At 43.6% G+C, this 15,961-nt stretch overlaps 1 protein-coding gene across 1 annotated transcript; it reads left to right on the forward strand.

Moving 5' to 3' along the window:
• Positions 1-3,046: 3,046 nt before the first annotated feature.
• On the forward strand, positions 3,047-15,710 carry LOC148678737 (steroid 17-alpha-hydroxylase/17,20 lyase-like). Its single transcript, XM_088637837.1, has 8 exons — positions 3,047-3,441; positions 7,414-7,552; positions 8,731-8,960; positions 9,771-9,857; positions 10,519-10,710; positions 11,270-11,439; positions 12,669-12,772; positions 15,249-15,710. Exons 1-8 carry the CDS (start codon positions 3,127-3,129, stop codon positions 15,503-15,505), a joined length of 1,494 nt encoding a protein of 497 aa, XP_088493963.1. The 5' UTR covers positions 3,047-3,126; the 3' UTR covers positions 15,506-15,710.
• The last annotated feature ends 251 nt before the right edge of the window (positions 15,711-15,961 follow it).

Raw genomic sequence — 15,961 nt, forward strand, 5'->3', positions numbered from 1 at the left:
AACATACAGCACTGCAGACTGCCACTGCAAATTAGAGAGGAGGGTAATGTCACTCATTCTTTCCTCAGAATAGATTTCTGATAGATTTCTGAAGAAAAACATCCTGTAAACAAGTCTCTCTTTGCAGCCACAGGTCATTTTTATATTTTTCTTAGATTTAAGAAATGAATCTGCAAAAATGAATAGGCTTGCTTTGAAAACAGCAACAAAAACGTTCTTTCGTTAGATGTTAACTTACCGCTAATAGTTATTAAGGAAGGTCTTCTTCAGCTCAGCCGGCAATACCCTTGTTGAGCAACACCGGTGAGCTGGGTTTGAGCCCATGCGGTGAAGGCATGAGAACCCAAACTCGCTAGAATATTTTGGGGTGGTGCAGTGGCTCTGTGGCTGAGGATCTGCTCCTGTGGCTGGAAGGTTGCCAGTTTGTATTCTGCAGCCAGCAGAGGAATCCTACTCCATTGGGCCCCTGAGCAAGGCCCTTAACCCCAACTGCACCAGGGGTGCTGTACAATGGCTGACCCTGCATTCTGACCCCAAGGGAGTCTGTGTGTCTGTGTCTCATGGAGAGCAAGCTGGGGTATGCAAAAAGATGAATTCCTAATGCAAGAAATTGTATATGGCTAATAAAGTGATCTTATCTTATCTCAAATCATCACACACCACATCCCCCATCCCAAACAACTACCAAAACAAGATCCCCACCTCCCGACAAGCAGAAAACGCCATGGGAGGAGATGCAATGCTCATTAGATGCCCTTCCCAATTCCCAAATCTTCCCTGTGTTTAAATCAGTAATATTGACACTATTCTATAACCTTCAATCAAAACACTTCTTCCCTTAACCCTACAACCCAGACAAACAACATCGATATACTGCGACACCCTAAAAAGCTAAATAATCATAAATATTAGTAAAATAAAACATACGAGATATGGACTGATATGAGAAAGCTAAAGAAGAATAAAAAGAGCAAAACAAATGAGAATGTGTAAAATCAATAAGTTCTTATTTCCTAATGTTTAACTGTAACCTCAGATTTTGCTCAGAGATCCCCAATCAAGGGGAGGAGAGGAATCAAGCAGCAGCAGTAGAGAGATTCCTAAGAAATGTCAGGCATTCTCACAAAAGTGGACGTTGTTACTCATGTAGATGTTCAGTGTCTCTGATGCTGCGGCGATCTGCAGCCATCACTGCCATCTCTGCTCACACAAGCTGTGGATCCGGAGGACACCTGCGGCAGATTTGCCATTTCACTGGGTTCGGGAGAGTTCCGTTTTTTCCAGGAGCTCCAGATCACAGAACACTCTGGAAATGAAAAGCTCACCCCGAAAAGTCGCAGGCGACAGTTAGAAAATTGGGAAGCTAGAAATGTCACTGTTGGGCCACTATCCTGGAAACATGGTCAGGTGAGCTTGTGTTGTGATTTTTTTCTTATTGTGGCGGTCTATCAGGATAGAAAATGAATTGGTCCAAACAACATTACAGCACTGGAGAACGTCAGCTTTCCTCTGACTGCGCCAGTGGTCAGGCACCACTGATACCGACACCGCTGATAATTCGGTTTTATCAGAGATTTGCTCTTCTTTCCGTGCCACGACAGCAAAGCAACATGAATAACATTTTTAAACAGGTGGACATTAACGTGAAAACGCCTACAGTAATTCCCTTCAAGCTCCACGGGTCTACATAATTAAAATGAATATGCTTCACCGCTTCATAGTTTTTATTTTTAGGATTCCTCTTTCTCCCTGCTCAGAGTATTTGAACAGCTTGCAGTCTACAGTTTTGAAATTCATGTGGTAAAGAAAGTGACTGCCTATTTAATTCTCTATTCCTCAGCGTGAAAGTGTGGTGGAGGGGCGGCTGTGCCAGACCTCCCCTGTGGATTGTGGGCATTGTCCATATGGTTAGGTGCTCATTGAGTTTACAATGAAAGTTCGGGAAGGATGACAACAGCCAAGTTCAGTCAGCCTCAGCTGTTAGCAATTCATAATCAATCCTGACATCAATTCCTCACCTAAAAGATCAGAAATACTGTATATAATCCCTTTATCTCCCTCATATATCTCTTTTTGCATTCCTCCTCCACCCCATCTCCTCCTCCACTGCTGCATCTTGGTCACCCCTCACTCTGCAAGGGGTCCCAGTCTCCTCGTCCTCTGGGCAGGAGGTTAGACCTCAGCCAGGTGGGTTAAACCAAATAATTGTAAAATAAAATACTTAATACTTAAAATACTTAATAAACCTTTCAATACACCTTATTCTTGGCTGTTGCCATTCCTAGTGAACTGTGTTTTGGTATCTGTTTGAAGTCTGGGCTCTCCTCTTCACAGCACTTCAATACCGGGAGGGAAGTGGTGTCTCCACTTGGGGAAGCCGATACAGTATCTGTATGTGCTGATACAGTCAGCTGTGTGAATGTAGTTTGGGGACAAGTCGGCTGGTGAATTGGACAAGGGTACCACCAATGGAGGTGTGTGTTGGAGGAAGAGGGCATCGTTGCTCAAGTTCCAGTTTTTCTGGATTGTTCTGTGTTGGATAAAATCTTGTCCACAAAAGAAGTCTGAAAACTCGAAACAACAAAGATATGGTCCCGTGGCACCATTGCCCACATGGGTAAACAACTTTCACAAAATGGTGGGCAAAATTTGGCTTCTTAAAAGTTTTATTAAATTGTCTTCATTTTCCTGAAGATGTCACTTCCACTATTAAAAACATAACTTGATGAAGTGCCTTATCCAGCAGTATGTGTTCCTTTCTGGACAAAAAAATTATTAAAGCCATCCTTTCCATTCACTTGTAAAAGGCTTTCTAACAACAAACAATAGGAGCTCTGCCGGAAGCCTCCAAGGTTGCTTGCTTTCTTTTCCAGAAGAGACACTCTGTGGCACCTTGAGATGGCAGGACTATTCATTTAATCTCAGTGTTGACGTAGGCAGTAGCATGAACGTGGTTCGTCTGAGTGCAGGCGTTCAACCCATGACCCCCTAAACTCTGTCAAGGCTGTGTGATGTCACAGACAGAGCCTGTTAAGTACAAGGCATGAGACGCACTTCCTAGTCATCGGCTTCCCCGCAGCACGCTGTGTCCTCTGCCTCTGCCTCAGACAAGGGAACACAGCAAGGATGGCGATTTCCATGCTGGAGTGGCTGCTGGTTTCTGCGCTGGCTGCCTGTATGGTCCTCTTGCTGCTGAAGAGCACGGCTCAGCCTTACCCAGCCACCCTGCCCTGCCTGCCGTCCCTGCCCATCGTGGGCAGCCTGCTGAGCCTGAAGACCAGCCTCCCCCTCCATCTGCAGTTCACCTCTCTGAGGGAGAAGTACGGAGAGCTGTTCGCCCTGTACGTGGGGCCGCACTACACCGTGGTCATCAACAGCTTCACGCTCGCCAAGGAGGTCCTGCTGCACAATGGCAAGGCATTCGCAGGGAGACCCCATATGGTAAGTCTGCCTTGAATGAGGCCCTGTTGTTGCTAATTCTAAGCAATTCTAATTCTAAACATTGCATGTATAATAAGTGCCAACACTTACAGTATTTAGGCAGGCAGAAAGTGCAGACATTATAATAATAATAATAAACTTTATTTTATATAGCGCCTTTAAAGGTGGCTTCTCAAAGCGCTTTACAGGATGACAATAACAATAAATAAGAAGACTACAACAATAAATAAGAAGATTTCACAAGATAGGACACAATTATAATGACATCAATACAACAATAACAATAGAGGAGACCGTGGAAGGTGGTACTAAGAAGAGCAGAGGGGTGAAGAACGGAACCAGTTAAGTAAAGGCTTTTTGTGAAGTAGAAGGTTTTGAGTCTGGATTTGAAGGAGTTTAGAGAAGGTGACTCTCTAATATCCTTGGGCAAAGAGTTCCAGAGCTTGGGGGCATAACAGGAGAACACATTATTGTGTGTTTTGTAAGTGTTAGGGAATATTAATGAGGACCCTACGCAGAAAAACCAGGACGAACTCCAGAGGCGCTGTCGATTAAACAGTCCGAGGGCCGAAAGCCGAAGGTAAACAAACCAGTGCGAAAGTACAAAACCAGAAGCGGAGCTGTAAGCCGCGAGGAAGCCGAGAGTCAAAACCGGAGCAAGAACCAAGGTAGCAAAGCAAAACCAGGAGATGTAGACAGAGAACAAACCAGGGCCAGGAAGTCAAAAACCAAGTAGTAATTAATTGCGAAAAGTTGAGGGAGCTCTAGCCAGGAAAAACCTAATACTGAACAGAGGGGAGAGTGTGAAGCAGCATTAAATAGGCTGGGGTAAATGGGCTAATCAGGAACCGCGCTGGAATGCGAGGTGGAATGGCGAGTCCTCTGGGGGCGTGGCGTAACAGTAAGTTGCCTTGAATGCAGGTGGATAGATTGGATAGATGCCGTATGGGTTTTGCAAGGAACACTTTTCAGGGATATGGTGGAAGTAACGAGCAAGCAGTTCCTCCAAATTAAGGAGTTCGTAAGTGCCTACGGGTATGAGAAAAGTTGTCAACGGGAGGAAGTCATTCAACACGTCCAGCTCGTTCCTTTTCTATCAGCTGACTTACTCTATGATCTCCTCCGGCCTAATGCCTTAGTGTTGTGAAACGGTGAGAGCTAATTAATATCAGCCTTCCTATGATTTACAGAATGGTGACCGAAACATAGGCTGGTTCAGTACAGTATGTGTATCACTTGAACTGAAAAATCCAAACCAAGCTCAGGTGAGAACTCACCGGGATCCCAGTTCAGCACCGCAACCTGTGTTTGTCAGCAAGTCTACTGTTCATTGCTTCAGTTGGTCCAGGGCAAATTGAAAGAGCATGCCTAGCAATGAACAAGAAGGTATAGATTGTATTCTGTAGTTTACTGTAGTTGTAACCATTCCTAATTTGCTGACCAAGCTTTTGGACTCAGGAATGTGAAGGGGGAATGTCATTTTCAATAGACATAATCTGGTGTTCAGACACAAGGATCACACACTCTATGAAGCTTGCAGACGTCTGTTTCTCCTGCATTTGAACCACAAAGGTCATTTCCAAAGAGAAAGAATAGACTCAGTGCAAGAACAGTAACTCTGAATTTACTAAACAGCTACTATCTTATCTTAATTGAATAAATGGTATGAGATAACCATCCATTTGAAACCTATGATTTATATTGATTTTCAAAAGTTCCCTTTCACAGCTGTGCATTATTGAGGGGTTCTGTTTAGGGCAAATTATTATTCTGCCTCTGTTTGAATACATGACCTTGGTGTTTTGTTATTGATCTGTGCAATGACCGACTGCTCACAGGAGCTCATTTTTAATTCAAGCTGAAGGGAAAAACAAGAAATGAGGGAAAAATGCTGCAGGATTTATGCATTTGGCGAAAGCTCTTATTGTATTCTCCAATATGTTTCTTTCTCTCTCTGCCTAAGTGCTTCCCTGAAACCTTTGACTGAAGTTGATATTTTTGTTATTTCGGATATTTTAGTTTTTTAATGATAGGTTTTCTAGAGTGACTCATCCTTTAAATGCCTCCTTCCACAATACGTGATGAGCACTAGAACTTAATAATTGTAAGTCTAAAACACAGGCTCTGTAGATCACTACTATACTTTCCAAGGCTGGGGGCTACATTTACAAGATGACCTAGGAAAGAGTGGGTGTGTTGATCTTGAGCTTGAATAAGAACTTAGAAAGGTCACAGACATGTTAGTAGTTCATAGATCCAAGGATCTCATCCAGCCTTTTTCTAGACGGATTCTAGGACATTTCGGTAACATGATCTGAAAGCTAGCCCCAGAGACACAGCGCTCTTCGGCCTGGACTTGATCAGTCTGCCTTATTTGCTCACTGCAGCTGCCAGACACCTGTGGTTTGACTGAGCCCTTTCAGTTAGTACCCAATTCCAACCATACTCAAGGCTCTTATGGCATTTTCATAACAAAAAGGTTACTTTCATATTTGACTCCATTTCTCCCTTTTGGTTTCATATCTCTTGTTTTGCGAGTTTTAAAATTGGAGGCCTGAATTAGAAGTGTCTTGTATGTCTCAAAAATTATATTTGTAATAGGATCTCTTCTGTGAGACGTCATCTGCTCCTAAGCGTCTCTTTTCAGGAGCTCATCCATGGACGAAGCTGGCTAGAACTGACTCATCATCAGGAGAGCAACAGGCTGAATCCCTGCTGATATACTGTGCTAAACTTGACCCTATTATTTTTTGTTTTTAAATTGCATTTCATCAGGTACAGGTAGATTTGTTAGTGCACAAATCAGTGTAATTATGCTACTTGTTTTTTTAAACTAATATCAAGTGTTGCAATTGCTGAGCATCGAAGGAAACTTATGACTGACAATTGCAATGAATTCAGAAAGTTCAGAAAAGGTAGAAAATCTTTTTTTGTTGCAGCCACGCTAGAATGTCATTGACCAGACATATTCTGTTTACAGATTTCTGTTTAGAATTTAAAACCTCAGTTACTGCATATTAAATTTTAAAAAGCAATTCTTCAATTATAACTGCAATTAATAATAAGGTTATTATCTGGAAAATTATAAATACAGTAAGATATTGGGGGGGAAAAGGGGAAAAATATTTTCCTTAAACAAGCCACACAGAAAAAATGATTCTCAGATAATTCTCTGAGCTTCAACAGAAAGTTAAAAGTTGCTTATAACTGGAACAACCTCAAAACATTATCATAAGAACAACAATATTTTTGTATCGATAGCACTGATGTTGTGTCGAATAGACATACCAAAGCATTGTGAAATGAGTCCCCAGTATTGTCTAACACCTGGATGGAACAGTTTTAAGATAATGCATCTCTCAATCTCCATCTGCAGAACAAGCTCAGTCCGACATTGTAAAACATTCAGGGTCAGAGCCTAGCTCCCTCTTCTTCTCACTGAAATGACATTTCCCCTGGTGAAGAAAAACTGTTGTTGCCACCACACAGTCTAACAGAGTCTACTGGGGGGACGCCTGGACTCTCCACTCAAAGCACTTTACAAGTAATGGGAACTCCCCACCTGGATGATGCGACAGCAGCCATGGTGCACCTGTTCACTCACCACACGTCAGCTCTCAGTGGGGAGCAAAACATGGAGATGAAGCCAGTTCATAGACGGGGATTATTAGCAGGCCATGATTGGTAAAGGCCAGTGTGAAATTTGCCCAGGACACCAGGGTTACACCCCAACTCTTTTCAGAAATGCCCTGGGATTTTTAATGACCACAGAGAGTCAGTACCTCAATATTACAGTATGTCTCATCCAAAGGACGGCGCCTTTTAACAGTAGAGAATCCCCATCACTAAACTGGGGCATTTGGACCCACACATCTTTGTGGGAGATTTCTATAAGGCCAAGAATTAAGAACGGTGGCTCTTCTTTGACTTGGTTCCAGACTAGCACTGTCCTTTTTCTCGTCTGCTGCCCAGATGACGACAGACCTGCTCAGCCGAGGGGGGAAGGACATTGCCTTCGCTGATTACAGCCCTCTCTGGAAGGCCCACCGCAGGCTCGTACACTCCTCCTTTGTGGCATCTGGAGAAGGCAGCAGCAAACTGCAAAGCATAGGTGAAGCTCTCTTTGAACCTGTCTTCTTCCCTCAGGAAAGCAACACAACAAAGTTGAATGTCAAATCTCTCATTTAAGACATACCTATATCCGATCTGAATAATCTTGGTTTGCAAAATTCTTCATGCATGTAAATTCATCCATTTGTTTTCTAACCACCTTATCCAAAAAAGCCTATCCCGACAAGTAACAGGAGCAGGGCGGGATACACCCTGGGCAGGACGTCACTCCTTCACAGGGCACACACATACACAAGCACATACTCACTCACAGCAGTTTTCCCTGAGGCCAATTAACCTACCTGTATGTCTGAGATTGTGTGAAGAAACTCGAGCACCCGGAGGACATCTGTGCAAACAGGGGGAAAACATATGAACTCCATGCAGACAGCACCCCAGATTCCCAGCCATGCGAGGCAGCACTGCACCACCATGCTGCCTTACGCATACAAATATTGCTGATAATTCTTACAAAGGCAAGGCTTGCCTACAGATTGCATCTGTGAATAATTAGTTATAAGCCACTAAAATAAGTTATAACCACAATTTTATCAGCAACGCTCTCTAGAGCACACAGCATTCATTCCAATCTTTTGGGTTAAACAAGCTTCTAAAATTGCACTGTAATCATAGTTGAGAACAGTGCCACAGCTTGCCTTTGCTATGTTTTATTTTAAAGCATCTCTCATGCTAAACATTTGAGAATTGCGGTGGCAGGCTTGTCATGTTTATTTGTACAGGATCACTTTCCTTCGCTGTCATCGTCCCCGTGTTTCGGCACTGTGGTTTAAACATTCCCTGACCTCCCTCCTTCTATGTGTGTCCCATTACTGAGAGCCTTTCCTGGAATACTGGTCTCTAATGCCAAGAAGCGTTTGCCTCATGGCTCGGCCTTGGCCCTCGTTTTAATATCTTGGCTGTGATGAGCCTCTTTTTGAATCTTTCCATGGCTCCAGCTGAAGCTCTGAGACGGCTGTCTGCGTGCTAAGTGCAAAGCAAATCATCGCTGGTAGAATTGTGGGCCAACAAACCTTCTTTCCTCCCTAACACAAAGTGCCTGTTTGGACTCTAGGGCAAGGTGGTCTTGGCACGCCTGTCTAAATAACACAACACACCACCCGGTGGCTGTTGCCGTCTAGGCTGTCTGAATGAGGCCATGTGTCCCATGTCCCTCTGCAGTGTGTGAGGAGGCCTCCATCCTGTGCTCCATCCTATCAGCAAAAGCAGGGGAGCCCCTGGACCCCGGGCCAGTGCTGACCAGAGCTGTCACCAATGTGGTGTGCACCCTTGTCTTCAGCTCCAAGTACCATCCTGAAGACGCAGAGTTCAACACGGTGATGGAGTACAACAACGGCATAGTGCACACCATTGCACGAGGAAACCTAGTGGACATATTTCCCTGGCTAAAGGTACCCTTCCTGCCTGCTCCTCTTGTCCTCAGATCCCCATGACTAAAGCCACACTAGGTGAAGAACTAGGTGAGGCTATCTGGTAAATTGTTTCCTATTTTGTATGCAATAACTAAGTAAGTGATCTCTCCCTAAATGCATGTGTGAGGAGCAGTCAGTGAACTAGCTAGGTGCCTCACTTGTTGGCTGCAAAATTTGACACACCTTTGCAATATTCTCCTCACTGGATCTGTGGTAGAAACGAAAATAAATCAATATAATTATTAATAATAATAATTGCTTACACTTATATAGTACTTTTCTGGACACTCCACTCAAAGCGCTTTACAGGTCATGGGGACTCCCCTCCACCATGATGCAACGGCAACCATACAGTAGTGCACCAGTACTCTCACCACACATCAGCTCTCAGTGGGGAGGAGAGCAGAGTAATGAAGCCAGTTCATGATGGATGGGGATTATTAAGAGGCCATGATTGGTAAGGGCCAATGGGGTTACACCCCTACTCTTTTCGAGAAATGCCCTAAGATTTTTAATGAGCACAGAAAGTCAGGACCTCGGTTTTACGTCTCATCCGGAGGACGGGAAGCTGTTCATATGTAAACTCACAACTCCATACTTCAAGTGGAACCACTGGATAAACGATGTCTAGTATATCCTGAACCCTCCTCATTAACCTGCAGAAAAAGAGAAAATAACTTTTATTAACTTCCAAGAAAAAGCCAGTGAAATGAAGCAGGAAGAAAAAAAAATGTTTTCTCAGCTACAGTACTTCAGACACAAGTTAACATTTTTACCTTGTCTTGTTAGATTTTTCCAAACAGGGATCTCAAGCAGCTGAAGGAATGCATTCAAGTGAGAGATAAGCTTTTGACAAACAAGCTGGAGGAGCACAAGGTAATGTCCAAAGACCACATTTTGCTTGGTTTGTCGATGACTGGTTGTATGTGACCCTCCAAAACTTCAGTACGATCACATTCAACATGACATGCAAGAAAATGTATAGTGTTGAAGTCAAATGGCTTCTGTCTTTTCAGAAACAAACACTGACACAGGATTCAGCGACAGAACAATTTATCTTATTGAGCCTTGGATGACTGTGCTCTAGCAGCAGAGCCTAGCCCTGGTGCTGTTCTACATGAACCATCTGTGCCCTTGCCAAACAATAGCTTTCTGTCTATAAGAACTTATAAACTTCCTGACAAAAAAGCACCAGGAACTACATCTTAATTTGTCAATTTTGACTGTCAAGGCTGCTGTCATGGCTGCTTTTGAAATTACGGCTTTTAGAAGTCTAAAACTCTTTCCACGCTCGAGAGATATTGGTTGGAAAACCAAAATATTTACATAACTGTGTCAATAGTAAGGGAATGTCCTTATTCTTGTATTAATGACAAAAGAGAGAACACTGGAATGATATCTAAAATGTCAAAAATGACACGTCTGACAGCCTATTGCAAGTCAGCGTCTGTTGCGTATAACAAATACTCTAAGACTCTGACCTGCATTTGTACAAGGATGTTGAAGTGGAGCCTCAGTATGTGTTTGATGGCTGCAGAAGAGCTACAGCCCTGACGACACTAGAGACCTGATGGATGTTCTGCTGAAAGGCCGGAATGGACCGGGAGCAGAGTCTGGCATCACCGATGACCACGTTCTCATGACCGCTGCGGAGGCTTTTGGGGCTGGAGTGGAAACAACATCTACCACCCTGCTCTGGGCTCTTGCTTTCCTCATACACTACCCCGAGGTGAGCTGAGGTCTAGCTCAATCTAGATTTGTACCAAAAATTTACAATGAGTTTAAGAGATAAAGGCCACTCTGGTTTTTGTTTCTTGCATTTTCACTGGCTTTCTAGAGTTTACCATGCAAAAAAAAAAGTGTTTTGTTCGCAGTGTATGTGAACCTGAAGCTGACTAAGGAATGAAATATGAAGTATGAGCACAAACATCACAATAGATAGTCTAAAGATTGTTTCCGATTCGGAGCGAATAGGAGCTTGCACAACAGAAACTGGCAGGGAGTTCCTGAGAGAGTTTTAACAGGATGGCATCCAGTTGTAGGAGTAAGGGAAGGGAGTGCTGAGAAGGCCAAAAGGATGATGATGATGATGTTAGAAACCCAGTATTCTGATCAACTCTGCCTAAAAAGTGCAGATATTGTAGAGCCAATATTTCAACAGATCGGAGTAATATTCATAAAGAACGGAGTAATATATATAAAGATTTTGTGGGTACTTCTCTAGATGTTCGCCATCCTTTGGTGTGTCTGTTTGTGCACCCTACATAAGACCTCATTTGTCCTCCTAGGTTCAGGAAAAGATCCATCAGGAGATTGATGAGAAAATTGGGCACGACCGTACACCCAACCTCTCTGACCGTGGGCAGCTTCCCTACCTGGAGAGCACCCTCTCTGAAGTTCTCCGAATCAGGCCCGTTGCTCCCTTGCTAATTCCTCATGTGGCCCTGCAGGACACCAGGTAAAGACTAGAATGTGGCCCCCCAGCACTGTCACTGATCAAGAAGACAGCTGTGTCACAGGCTATTCAAATAAAAGTAATATGGAATTTGTACCAACCTCTGAATTATTTAAGACCTTATATAAGATGTAACCTTAACACTGATTCAATTTGGCCTACCACTCACACTGATCTTACACAGTTCTGTTCCACCACATTAGAAGATGCGTCTCTGTCATGAAAAATGAACTGCTATTGGAACGTTAGTGCAAAGACGTAAGTGGAATTCGAAAAAGTTAAGTGATTTAGTTTAGTTAAGTGAGCAGAAGATTCATTTGTGTGGTCAGAACCTGGATCCAGGCTGCCACTAGAGAAAAACCTACAAGCAAGCAAACTGCACAGCCAAGATAAATGGTAAAATCCTTAGTTCAAATAGACAGTCCCCTGATACTGGTTATTTGTACTGTATGTTCTTGAGAATCTAGGGGAGAAAAGGCTGCTTCACCAGTTTAGTCACACATTTTGAGTCCTGTGACTTTACAGCAGCTTGAGTGACCAACCTTGACCTAGGTTGTGGCGTCATGGTAGCACTGGTAGACACTGGTTAATGCCAGATCTGAACAGCCATCACAGACATACTCCTGAGCAGCTGATATATGCAGCCATGCTGAACATCCCTGAATGCTCAGAGGCTTGAATAATACTGAGAAAATAACAAAAGTCACTGACAAGAGCAGGCTGTTCCTACCATTGGTGCTCTTCATTTTCTTGAATGCCGATTCTATCACAGCATCAAGTCCAGAATTCTAACTCATTAACTCAATAATTATAACTCATTATATACCATAGGCATGACCTGTGGCACAGATGTCCATCTTACTATTATGCAAGCTGCTTGGAAACAGATTTTTTCAAGTAGTACACGTCATAGTCAGATGGATACGTTATCAGCATGTTGTAATTTGTCTTGCTTTATTTCAACCTTTTCTTTTGATTTTGTTCTGACCTGAACTTAGGTGAGAGCAGCAGCCTTACCTCTAATTAGTGTAAAGTATTGTTCTCATCCTGCAATACAGAGACACATGCGACTTTTACCCACACTGTACATATTTCATGTCTGAGCGTTAGTCGTGTTTAAACATGGGTAACGGCACAGGATCAACCTGACCTGCTTTTAGAACTGATCAAATTCAGATGTGTTAGACCACTGTGGAATTGTTCCCTAAGATTCTTCCCTCTGGTTCCCTCAGCATTGGAGAGCACTTCATCCCTAAAGACACCCGTGTGGTCGTGAACATGTGGTCCATTCACCACGACCCCAGGCAATGGGACGAGCCTGAAAGATTCCGGCCAGGTGAGCTGATCACATCATAGAATCATCCTCAGAACAAGTTCAGCTAGTCCACCTGAGAAACAAAAACAATGGGCTGGTTTGTGCTGTCTTTACTTTCTGTCTGTCAAGCAGCATTGAAACTCCTGAGCACTGTGCAACATCCTTGCCTTAAGTAACACTGCGCCTAGTGGTTTTATGTGGTTTGATTGTTGTTTTATGCCACTGTTATATGAACCCTTTGAATCAGATGCAATTGTAAGTCCCCCATGTTGTGTTAGATAAGCTTAGAAATTCTGATTGTCAGCCGTCCTTGAACTCTAAACAACCATGACCACTTTATCTCCACCCCCTCCTCCTTCTGTCTTATAATCGGTGGTATAAGGGTGATGCGGTGACTCTGTGGCTCAGGATCTGCGCCTGTGACTGGAAGGTTGCTGGTTTGTATTTCGTGGCCGGCAGAGGAATCCTATTCCGTTGGGCCCCTGAGCAAGGCCCTTCACCCCAACTGCTCCAGGGGGGCCGTATAAATGTCTGACCCTGCGCTCTGACCCCAAGCTTCTCTCCTCCTCTGTGTGTCTCATGGAGACCAAGTTGGGGTTTGCAAAAACACAAATTTCTAATAAGAGAAATTGTATAAGGCCAATAAAGTGATCTTATCTTATCTCTTATCCTGCTCCTTCCACTATCTCCATCTCCCCCTTTTTCTTTCTGTTTCTGGTTTAGTGTCTATCCCACTACTCATATGGCCCCAGTCTTTCTTTGCTATCTCATCTCTCCCCTTTCCCGTACCCTGCTTCCCTGTAGCAGCCTTCCCAGTCCTAGTGTCAGCCTGCACTGGGTCAGAGTCTCTCCATTGACAGCCCTCACAATCCCTGGTGCCCATACTATAGTCATGGCCCTGGCTGCTATATCAATGGGTTCCCACTTTACCCCCCCATCTCTTTTGGTGTCCAACAGGTGCAGGTTGGTCCTCAACTCTTTTCCCTCCTCAAGCTTCCATCAGCAAACATATAGTTATCTCTTCTTTTCTGGGGGGTGGTTCCACTCAAAGCTTCAGCAAGGGATAATTCACTATCCCACTCTTGCTTCAGGACAATCCACCTCAGGCTACTCTTTCCAGGTTGCCAGAGTGCCTTCACCTGTGCACCACAGAGTTTTAAACTCATGAAACCTAAACTTTGGTGACCGTAACGCCACTCATTCACTGACTTGCATTCCACAACTTATAACATACTGTACATGTGTCTCATTCACTTCATTCTCCATTAGTGTTCCTCCCAAACACTGCACACCTGAATCTATACTATCAAACAAAGATCATGCCTGAACCATGTCTACTTCTCATTTACTGCAAGCTACGGTGAACTGTCCCTTTATAGTCGCAGTCACGTTTTGTTGCAATTAGAAATTGACAGAAGTGCTGAAATGGAAACATGTAAATGTAATGGAGTCACCTGTTCGCTGACATTTTTGTTCTCGATACACACCAATATGGAGCATGAAAAACAGATGAAGAAATGGCTAACTGACCATTTCTTCCTTGTCCTTTAATAGTGCACTTACTAGCTTCATTTTGCAACACAGGCTCCACACCACATCTCATCAATCTGTTTAAATGTACCCCCCCACACCACTCAGATAAGATTAGTACAGAAAAAGGAACAGAGCAGTCTCTCAGGGTTGCAAAAGGCAACCTATCCATCCCATTCATGATCATCTCCAGAAAAAGAGAAGGCAAGAAAGGTTACACATAAAAGAAACATGTTTATTCTGTTATTCAGAGCTTACTCATGCCATATCTTTTCCCAGTTTTCTCGACAGATATCACTGAATCAGCCTACTCTGCTTGTCTTGGCAGTACTGTACGTACTGTTTGCCCTTATCTCTTAGTGCTAGGAAGTACGTTCTCTTCCATGCACCAAATCTATTCATAGTTAATTACATATTGCGCTCCAATTCTCCATCAAAAAGAAGAGATTTCAATGGTGGCTGCCAATTTGAGTTGCCAAAATGACAGAAGTCGACTTAACAGTTCTTCAAATAAAAAGGATAACTCCATTTTCTCTTTTGTTCTCAGAAAGGCCTCCGAACTTGAGAACGACTGCAATTCTTTATATTGTTATAAGGTTGTGTTAATTCTATGTTATTTTTCAAGGAAAAAAACAACAAAAGTAAAGTAAAAAAGTCCTTTATAATTACGGGCTCTGGGTTCAATAGCAAGTCTTCAATGGAGGAAAACACAACTGCTTCGTATGGTATATATACAGAATATAATGTGGCCAAGCACCATGTTGTATTATCACAGTGTCTCATTCTCACTGAATTCAAAAGACAAAAATAACTCTTGATGGAAAAAAAAGTTCCAAATTTTAATTCCTTCCGATTTTGAGTGCCTTCAATGCCGGTCCTTCGTCTGCTTTTCCTTCCTTTCTGACTTCCAAGCGGGCTAGATGGGGCGAATGGCCTCCCTTCTGTTGTCCTGTGTTCTCTCCCGCAGAGCGCTTCCTGGACAGCCAGGGCCAGCGGTCCTCTCCCGCCAGCTTCATCCCCTTCGGCGCCGGGCCGCGCGTGTGCGTGGGCGAGTCCCTGGCCAAGATGGAGCTCTTCCTGTTCTCCAGCTGGCTGCTGCAGCGCTTCTCCGTCAGCGGCCCCCCAGGAGCCGGGCTGCCCGACCTCGGGGGCCGATACGGCGTGGTCCTGCAGCCCCAGCCCTACTCCGTGGTGATCACGCCAAGGCAGGGACGTGCCAAGTGATGGAAGACTTGCCTCCCCACAGTGGCGATGGGACTGACACGCGACAATCCCATTTTCCTACTGTATGTTGGGCTCAGGCACTACAAAGCTTCACGCAAATGTGCAGGAAGAGCACTGCAGTACAGCCTCCATGTCAGTCTGTTACTTCCAATATTCCTGCCAGATGAACAGCAATAAAAAATGAGAATACCCATTTTTAACAAAAGGCTAAGTTCTATTTTATCTGCCCAGAAATTAACTAGTATTAACAACCAATTTTCAAGATAATGCCGGGAATGTGATTTAAGATTAATTTAAAATAGTCAGAATAGTTCCTTTGGTGTTCTCTTTTAGGATATCAGTGGTAACATTTCTAGTAAATGCCAATATTTTTATATTAGGATCCTTTTAGAGAAAAGCTGTATGTATTTTTCTTCCATACTGCTAAACATATGTTTTTTAATTGGGTAGCTGCGT

Source organism: Lepisosteus platostomus, chromosome 1 (genome assembly GCF_059453375.1).
Source record: "Lepisosteus platostomus isolate fLepPlt1 chromosome 1, fLepPlt1.hap1, whole genome shotgun sequence".
NCBI classification, from domain to species: Eukaryota; Metazoa; Chordata; class Actinopteri; order Semionotiformes; family Lepisosteidae; genus Lepisosteus; species Lepisosteus platostomus.

Coding starts and splice junctions, on each gene's coding strand:
- LOC148678737 (XM_088637837.1), top strand. CDS start 3,127: ATGGCGATTTCCATGCTGGAGTGGCTGCTGGTTTCTGCGCTGGCTGCC. Junction 8,961..9,770: donor ACATATTTCCCTGGCTAAAG/GTACCCTTCCTG, acceptor TTGTCTTGTTAG/ATTTTTCCAAACAGGGATCT. Junction 11,440..12,668: donor GTGGCCCTGCAGGACACCAG/GTAAAGACTAGA, acceptor TGGTTCCCTCAG/CATTGGAGAGCACTTCATCC.